Raw genomic sequence first — 10026 nt, forward strand, 5'->3', positions numbered from 1 at the left:
GAGTCAGTGAAGCTCCACGGAACTCCATATGTGAAAGACATTAAACCTGAACCTGTTGCAATAGAGCCAGATTTCACATTGGCGGTGAGAAATGAAAGAGTAATAGAGAAAGAGGCTGTGGAGAAGAGTGAGGTAAAGCCATCAGAGGCAGGGAGGGTCCCCGCTGTTGTCCATAAAAGCTTAAATGTAGCCGGCAGCTTAGAAAGTCTGCTTCAGTACTTTCCTTTCACCCTCTTCCCTTTTACTTCTCACTTCTTCCTTCTCAGTCCCCAGCATTTCAAAGATCACTTATAATAAAAATGAGCTGCAGGTATCCCTGATTCAGCTACTTTTGGTATTCAGACGGAAATCAAAAGAATAATAAGTCAATTCTTGGTGGGTAAAAACAAAGCTCCACTGTAGACTGTGCACAAGGAGGCAGTAAATATATTCACTGATGCCCAAAAACTGGCACCTCTGGGTGCATGGGCACAGGCGTGGGGCAGTGCTCCACACAAAACAAAAGGAAGAAAATAAGCAGCTGATAAAATATATTTATATGTGAACAGCAGTGCATGAACTCTACTTCTGCACAACACTAGCCTTTAGCATCAAATAACACATGAAGAATACTTAATAAGTTAACTAATAATGGGCTCATAACTATCCTCTTAATTTCTCATTAAACACTGTGGGACACTAATTGCTCTCTACGGGTCAAACAGGAGCCAAATAACAGTGAAGGACACAAACAGTAAACAGCAGATAATTCAGCTGTTTCATGTAATCTTAAAGAAAAAGAAACATCCCGTGGGAAACTGGAAGGGGTGACATTTATATTTCAGCGTCTCTGAAATAATTTGTGATGAATGTGTACTGTAATGAGGAAGCATTTCTGTTCTTCTGCTTCATTAACTTGATGGAAAAATACTCAAAGATGCTGAAACTCTTCAGAGAGGAAGCTGCATTCATGTGACAGTTACAGGGAATATTTCATGCACATTTACGGCTCTTTATTTTGGCATATCTTTGAATTATTAACATTTTAAAAATAAACTTACTCTCTCTTCATACAGCCACTCAGTTAACAGTTTGCACGTCCCTGAAACTGGCCATTTGAGTCACTCTTGTAATTAGCCCACTTCGTTCTGCTGACTGACCCTCGGAGCAACAAAAACAATTTAACTTTTTGTTCCCTTTCTTTATTTAAAATGTCAACTTCTTGGATGTTACAGCCTGAATCCAATCCGAAACATGCAAGTGGACGATGCCAACGTCCAACAGTAAAACCTAAGAAACAAAGGCTGCAGAACTGGATGGCTGTGTGATGACACACCAGCACTGCACAGGTGTGTCATCAGTATTTTTAGATAAATTACACAGATTGTATATAAAAGGACAGATTTGTGAGTCCCGTGTTAAAGACGAGATTTTACGTTATGCCTCTGCTCTCTTTTCTTTTTTTTCCCCCCCGAGGCTGAAGTGACTCTGGAGAGTCCAGAGCGCTAAGATGTGCTTCACTAATGAAATGAAACTTTCCACAATGACCACTCAGCCGGATCCTACAGAAGGTCCAGCTTTTACTAGGACGCAGCATCATCTGTCAAGCTGCTGCATTCACAATTCAAATTAAAACTGCAAGTGGCGTTAAAGTGTCATTGACATCCTGTTTCCAGTAGGTGGCGCTGTGACTGCCATTCATTGTCATGTGAATGTGTTCAGGAATGGGTCCTTATTACACTTGTGAGGTTTGGTGCAGTTTAGACAATGAGTGTTTGAATTAGAGCGACTTCCTGTTTCCACTAGGTGGCGCAGCTACTGTCATTCAGTGTCACATGTATTTGTGCAGGGGTGGGTCCTTATCACACTTATGAAGTTTGGTGCAGACTGGACAATATTATAATATTTAACAATAATATTTGTTGTCCCACTCTGTTATTTGTCATTTTATTAAAAAAAGAGAACATGATATAACAGGAAACCATAAAGATGGGATGATACATATTTAAATGACTGTGTACAGGATACAATTACACTGTAGTTTTGTTCCTAAAGAATAAAACTTTTCTATGATTAGAGTTTCTCTGAAAAAAACTACCCATGATATGTTTTTCAGCCTAAAACACCCAAAGTACTAATTACTACATTTCATGTCACAGATACATTAAACACATCTGTTTAGTTCAGATGTGTCTGATAAATACGCTATTACTCAAAGTGGGAATAAAATCCATGGTTTTACTATAGGTGAAAACATAGTAACAAAGTAAGCCAACAAATGAGTGTACATGCTCGGCTTTAATTGTGTTTTTCACAACAGGACAACAAAATAGAATATGAATGGAGGTTTAATACAAGCATATATCTTTTTAGATAAAGTCTTTTGTTCTTATTCTTTCTTCATCTATATCACCCTGTCCCTAGTATTCTTCTCCTTTACACACACACACACACACACACACACACACACACACACACACACACACACACACACACACACACACACACACACACACACACACACACACACACACATCTTGTTAAGTCTTTGTGGCTCACGAACAGGCAGGTAGCTGGGAACTTTCCTTTTAAGAACAGTGGACATGAACAATGTCAAAGTAGATCAACGGCCCTCTGTCCCACACATCCAGGAATGCAAAATGTACTTACATCAGGTTTTGATCTCCATAGCACAGAACATAACAAAATTAAACAAATGACTTTACCCCATATAATGTTGAACAAATTTGATATCACTAAAAGTGCACTGGCCTTCATATGTGCTAACATGCTGTAACAAACACTTTTGTTTCCCGGTGAAGCTCACCAGTATGATTTGTCCAGTTCCTATCTTGGTGATCTCGTTCCTCACTCATGCTGCATTTGAGTCCAATCCTGCTACTTATTTGATAGTGATCACTGCCACCTGCTGACTGCTTTAAAACTTCCCAGACACCAATGCTTGTTCTCACAGCTGACACAAGCATTAAATCAGTTACAAAAATAACATGTCCTTATTTTTGGCACTTAAAACACCTCAGCAGTAATACAAATGGCTAACCTCAGAGCTCATACACCAATCAGGCATAAATTTATGACCACCTAGTGTTGGGAGTGATTTGTAATGTCCTCTTGCAATAGTGACAGCGTGAAAATAATCACTGCCAAGAATAGAAATAAAAACACCTTAACTTGACTATTCATTCATTCAGTTGTTTTTGAATAATGTATGGAGGTGATTAATAGAGGTCTATCAGCGTGCTCATTGTTGGTGATTTTGGCAGTAGGCACGGTCAGCGTGAGTACCCTTGTACTGGTCTGCTACACTTTACTATGGAGACCTGTGAAAATCGACTCTCTTCCCTCCATCAGTATTCACCTCAGCTGTTCAGTATTGAGGGAACTCACTGGTGCTTTTTGCCAATGCTTAAGAGTTTAAAAGAAAACACTCAAGTCCTTCTGTGACACTTAAGAAAAACATGAAACATATTTTATCAGCCACTCTGCTTGTTCTCAGCTAAACCCAGCAGAAACTTTGCCCTTTATTGTTCTCTTTCACCTTTGACACAGAGCGAAAAGGAAACACCTATTAAAGGAGGGGCTGAGCGGCTCTTCTAATAGCAGGTCAGTCAGCTAGTCTCTTCAGTGCAGTCCGGTTCTTTCTAGCCATGTTTCTTTCAGTTGTGCTGGTGTGGCTCTGTGTTTGCCTGATCATTCTTCAACTCAAATCTCGGAGGCCAAAGAACTTTCCACCAGGACCACCTCCCCTGCCCCTGCTAGGAAACATTTTGCAGCTGAGTCTGGATAACCCTTTAAAGGACTTTGAGAGGGTAAGAAAAGTGCTACAATGAAAGATGTTTCTCTTTAAGTTGCATATTTTTATGGCACTATTGAAATTAATATTAGTATTTAAATGTGTATAAATATAGATATTGTTCTGCCTTTTCTGACATTAACAAATTCAACAGCTGTTACAGTTGTGCTGTTAGACACTATTAAATGTAATGCCTGCACAAAATATTTGGCACATTTATTCTGCAGTAGCAGTGCATTTACCTGCTTCATGTGATTGCATAACATAAAATCACAACCTGTGCACGTGGGATACATCCCACCAGTACTGCACCTCTTACATAACCTCACTTTGCAGTAATGCATCAGGGCAGACACACAAGCCCAGACATTGTATGGGGTTGTGTGAGCGCACCATAACATGCCCATATATTTCAGAGTTCACCAGATATAAAGACAAGACAGCAGCTGTCTTGGGGTTAGGAGTGGGGGCTTGTTGCAAATTGTTGTTAGCAAACTCTCTAGATCAGATAATGTGCCATTATGCATGGTGGTCTTTTTTTTTATTTTTATTTTTTTTATCCTGTACTCCTTACAGAAGGGTGGTACATAAGAACCACATCAACCTCTATACACAGGAATGGTGTGTGTCTTTTCTTTCTTGATGGTTAAGTGTGCTCAGCTGTGGCAAATATGTGCAGCACCAATTTTAAACCCATATTTGTTACCTTGTTCACTCCCAGCTCAGGAAGTCTTTTGGAGATGTTTACAGCATCTTCTTTGGCCCCAGACCGGCAGTGGTCCTCAATGGGTGAAGGCCATTAAAGAGGCTATGGTGACCAAGGCTAGTGATTTTGCTGGACGACCTCAAGACTTATTTGCTAATGATGCCACCAAGAATAAAGGTAAACACACATTACATCTTACAGGACACATCATATTTCTCCATCTTAATTTACTGGAATCAGACAGTACGCAGTATACTCATGTTTTACTTATGTTCTTTCATTATTTTCTCAATAAATGACTTTGAGGTAAATAGTGCAGTTTGGCACTGGTAGCAGGACAATCCCTGCATGTATTACAACAGCATGACTCTGCAAAAGGTAAACGTGCTAAGCAGGTCTTTTGTGTTGCTAAACCTGTTGTAGGGGTCATTCTGGCAGATTATGGTTCTACTTGGAAAGAACATCGTCGCTTTGCATTGATGACTTTGAGGAACTTTGGTCTGGGGAAGAATTCAATGGAGGACAGAATTCATGGAGAGATAAAACACATCATTAGTACCTGGAAAGAGCAGTGGTATGTCATCTGTGGGTCCAAAAACATCTGGACCCAGAGTTTTGCATTATGCTGTTCTTTCTGTAATGCTCTTTTGTATTCTTCTGTTATTTTTAATACCTCACATTATGACTTCCACAGATAAAACCATGAGTCCTCAAGTTATGTTTCACAATGCAGCCTCCAACATCATCTGCCAGGTTCTGTTTGCGACACGCTTTGAGTACAGCGATGCAATAATCAAACTGATTGTTCAATGCTTTACTGAGAATGCCAAGATAGCCAATGGTCCATGGGCTATGGTGAGTAAAGCATCTTCCATTCAACCATTTTCTTCCTTTAAACATCTTTCTGAGGTAAAAGTAAGGCTGGCACAGTTGAAAACAGGTGTGCTAACATATCAACAAGGGAAAATTTCACTATTGGAAATACAGGATCATTTGACCTTCCATCAGGTACAACTGACGGACAAAAAAAAAATTAAAGACTTTTCTTTCTTTTCAGCTGTATGACTTCTCTCCCTTTCATTCGTTACCTGCCACTGCCCTTCAAGAAGGGCTTCAAGACATTGAGGTAATCTTTAAAATCCCTTCAACTACACTAAATACTCTATGTACAGTAGAAAGAAAGTAGAAAGAAAACATAAATTCTAATGAATGCATAGCTATTTCTCTTTTTTTAGACTTTAGAAAATCTCGTAATTGACTTTGTGAGGGAGCACAAGAAGACCAGAGTCCCTGGAGAGCCACGGGACTTTATTGACTGCTATCTGGATGAACTGGAAAAGGTGTGTAAAAGAAATAGTTTGCTATCTCAGATATTATAAGCATGGATTCTATCCAAAAATAATTAGAAACAAAATAAGTTTATTGTACTTTCTGTTCACAAAGACATTATACACATGTTTGCAACCTTTTCACCCTGTAATACTAAAGTTTAATTTCGTTATTTGCATGAATCTTAAATTAATCCCTCTTATTTAGAGAGACGGCGATGGCTCTTCATTTTCAGAAGAACGGCTCTATCTGTACACTTAGATCTTCATTTTGCTGGGACTGACACTACATCCAACACCCTACTTACTGGTTTTCTTTACCTTATGAACTACCCACACATACAAGGTAAACAAATATATACTGCTGTCTGCACTTGAAGGTTTACTTTTCCTCAACTCTCAGTTGCAGTATTTATGTCATTGTTTATGGTGTGCTGCGAAAGTGTAGAAACACTGTGTTGTCTTGCCTCTGACAGAACGATGTCAGCAGGAGATCGACGAAGTGCTGGAAGGGAAAGATCAGGCCAGTTTTGAGGACAGACACAATATGCCCTACATGCAGGTACTGAACAATGTCACACAGTTTTCTGTTATTATTTTGTTTATATTTAAAGTTCACAACAGGGGCCTATTCCAGGAAGCAGGTTTCAGCTACAACTCTGGTTTGTTAAACCTAAAATGAGGGAAACTCGGGTTTTCAGTTCCAGAAAAAGAGCAAACCCCAACTCTGAGTCAGTTATTGGGGTAACAGACTCTGTGAACATAACCTGCTCACTGGCAGGTTTTATCCAACAAACTCTGAGTGTCTCGCTGACTCCTCCCCTCCTGCTGCACCTGAACCACCTGTCGACACTCCCATTCATCTTCTCATTCATAAAGTCACTGCAAAGTGATCAGAGGAGCAAATTCATCTGCAGACTTTTATGTTTCTACAAGCACTGAAATCCCAGTTAGACGTTAGTTGGTTATTTTTGTACACAACATGAAGCTTTTACAGTCATTCACTCGTCAACAGGCTGTAAGGACGGAGACAGTGATGATGTCACGGATTTATAATGAGGCAGCTGCAGCTGGCAGAAGATGTGAATGTTTGAGTGAAGATGAGGCTGAAATGATCTGAAGACTTGAAAATTGAATTAAATTAATTAAAGTGACAATTGTTAACATTTTGAAAGTTATAATATCTGAAATTCAGAGTATGAATCTCGACATATTTCCACTGAAAATGACCTAAAGCAGCGATCATCAGCTCTATAACGGTTCCGCAAAACGTGTCCGAGTCCACCTTCACAGCAGGAGGATCCAAACGGTTCAGGATCACGGATTCAGACTGGATAAGGTCCAGATCCAGTTCAGGATCCAGTCATTTTCCAGCCCATCCAGTCTGGATCCGTTCATAATGACTTCATTTTCCCGACACGATCTGCATTCTTTAATTAAAATGTCTCATCCTCCCAAATCTGCACTGAAATATTTAAAACCTATAAAGCTGAGACATTCATTATAACATGTTTGCCTTTACTGGTAAAACTTTACATTCATTTTATCCAGTAATGACAGAAATAATGAAATTCTCCACAAAAAACAAAACAAAAAATGTGAGGTTGCAATAGATTCCATTTTTACTGAAAACAATTAAGTGGTCATAAACTGCAGCAGAAACAGTTTTTATTAAGTAACAAACTGACCTGAGGTCAGCTCCGCCCCCGGGGGTCTGCTGCTGCCACAGTCTCTAACACACAGGTCGGTCAGTAAACTCAGTCTGAGCTGTTTCTCCACAGTTTTATCTTCACTTTCTGTCTCCTGCAGTTTGTCCGTCAGGCTGCAGCTGAAGAATTAGATTTGATAAATCAGATGTAAAATCAGGATTCAGCTTCATCTGATGGAGATTCAAGTTGTGTAAATGATGACAGCAGACATGATAAGAGAAATGATATATTTTATAACAAACTTTGATTCTGTCTGTGATGATGTCAGAGTGGGTCAGGCTGATTAAAGTGACTCGTCATGCTCCACACTGACACCTGCGATCCTCCATCCATCAGATTAAAATGGAGGCTCTGCTCTTTATATACTCGTTGCCATGGTGAATCCTGGTGTCAGCGCTCCATTGATGATGGATTTCTTTCCTTATGCACGCACACGTTAACTCAGGGTGAACATACTCAGATATGATTGAACTAACTCTGATCAGCTGTTCTGTAATGGGAAACTCAGAGTTACCATTTAAACTGAGAGTTTGTTGAACCTGCTTCCTGGAACAGGCCCCTGGTTCTGTGTGCCATGTTTGTCAGAGCATGATGCAAAGTTTGCTAAAGGTTAGCTCATTTAAAAATAAATACAATTACATAGTATATATGCACTGCATACAGTATTCTGGTTGAGTTTGTGAGAGCATGCATTGTTTTCCTCCTGCTCCAAATCAGAGCATAAGAAATCTCTTCTCTTCATCCAGGCTGTGATTCATGAAATACAGAGAGTTGCCAACACTGTTCCTCTCAGTGTCTTCCACTGCACCACTAGGGACACGGAGCTAATGGGATATTCCATTCCCAAAGTAAGGGACAATTTGTTAAATAGAAAACAAAGTGAAGCGCGTCCTTAATGGTCTTTGTTATTTAAACTGAGTTTCTCCTCAGGGTACAATGATCATTGAGAATCTGACCTCGGTGCTCAACGAGGAGGGACAGTGGAAATTCCCCCGTGAATTCAACCCTGAAAACTTCCTTAATGACCAAGGAGAGTTTGTTAAACCAGAGGCTTTCATGCCTTTCTCTGCAGGTACATGAAAACATGCATTACATGCAGGGTTGATCAAATCAATCTGTTTTAGATGATATTGAGATTGCTTTCCAATGGCTCAGGTCCTCGGATGTGTCTTGGAGAGGGTCTGGCACGTATGGAGCTCTTCCTCATCATGGTGACTCTGCTGAGGAAGTTTAAGTTCATCTGGCCTGAGGACGCAGGAGAGCCAGACTTCACTCCAGTCTATGGGGTCACTTTGACTCCTAAACCTTATCACATGAAGGTCCAACTCAGGACATCACAGTGACGTGGTGTGCAGGCATATACAAACTAACAGCTCAGAAAGTCCTGATGGTGAATTTCATCTGGGAGACTATGAATCCAGAGACGAGACAGCACTCCTCATTTCCTCTTCTATTGTATTAATGAAACAAAATAAACACATGAAACTCACCTTTGTGTTTCTTGTATTTTAGTCACACAGTAACACTTTCTCCAGTCTAAGCGAACTTCTTTCATATTAAGCATTTTCACACTCTTTAATTTCTTAGGTCATGACTCCGCAAGAAAACACTTGCTTGCCTAACAACATTAAAGCAGAATTTTGTCAGTCAAATCAAATTTGGCATCTAAGTTATTTGTTCTTTATACATTTCCCTGAATGAGTGCTGCAACAGAAGTCAAATTAAGGTCTTACAGCTTTATAGTTTTTGTTTACAACTTAATTGTTTGCTGATTTCATTTGTGTTTTGAAGTTTGACCTTTGTGTTACAACGTTGAAACAGCAGACATGAGAACTGCCCAAGTGGACAGAATTTTACAAATATTTATATTTTAAAAATAAAGCAATTTCAGCATTGTATGGAGATTTATATTTATATTAAGTAGATAGTCTGAAGGACTGATTAGGCATGAGGAACACAGTGCAGTTTTTTAATTAAAGTGGGCTTTAATTTATCTCCCCAAGTACAAAAACTATTTTGCAAGAAGTCAAATCATAATTTTTGGAACCTTAAAAGAAGTAAAAGAAAAATAACTAAAGTTCAAACACAAATGCAGGATAACAAAGTAAATATAACGAACCGCCCAAACAAAACCAAGTCAAACTTCATTATCAAGTGACCTCACAATCAAGCGAATATAAAAGGAGATTAAACACTCCACACCTACTTCCACACAAAAAGGGCAGCTCAGTTTAATTAGGCATGTGGGTATAGTCATGACAACCGGCCTAAGTTCAAACAGAGCATCAGAATGTGGAAGAAAGGTGATTTGTTGTTGTCAGATGGGCTTGTCTGAGTAGTTCAGAAACAGCTCATTTACTGGCATTTTCCTGCACAACCATCTTTAGCATTTACAGAGAATTTTCCAAAATGAGAAATTATCCAATGAGTTGTTTGTTGATGTCAGAAGTCAGAGGGGAATGACCAGAGTGCTTGCAGCTGATAGGAAGG

General features: G+C 39.5%; 1 protein-coding gene across 1 annotated transcript; it reads left to right on the forward strand.

Annotated features, from left to right (window-relative positions):
• Positions 1-3563: 3563 nt before the first annotated feature.
• Positions 3564-9025, forward strand: LOC115781837 (cytochrome P450 2F2-like). The gene is given in 14 exon segments (XM_030731713.1): positions 3564-3809; positions 4515-4581; positions 4584-4676; positions 4923-5084; positions 5194-5354; positions 5557-5565; positions 5567-5628; positions 5737-5839; positions 6036-6081; positions 6084-6173; positions 6304-6389; positions 8283-8384; positions 8467-8608; positions 8692-9025. Coding segments are annotated over 14 exon segments (1473 nt in total). The 5' UTR covers positions 3564-3647; the 3' UTR covers positions 8880-9025.
• Positions 9026-10026: the final 1001 nt, after the last annotated feature.

Source organism: Archocentrus centrarchus, chromosome 6, assembly GCF_007364275.1.
Source record: "Archocentrus centrarchus isolate MPI-CPG fArcCen1 chromosome 6, fArcCen1, whole genome shotgun sequence".
NCBI classification, from domain to species: Eukaryota; Metazoa; Chordata; class Actinopteri; order Cichliformes; family Cichlidae; genus Archocentrus; species Archocentrus centrarchus.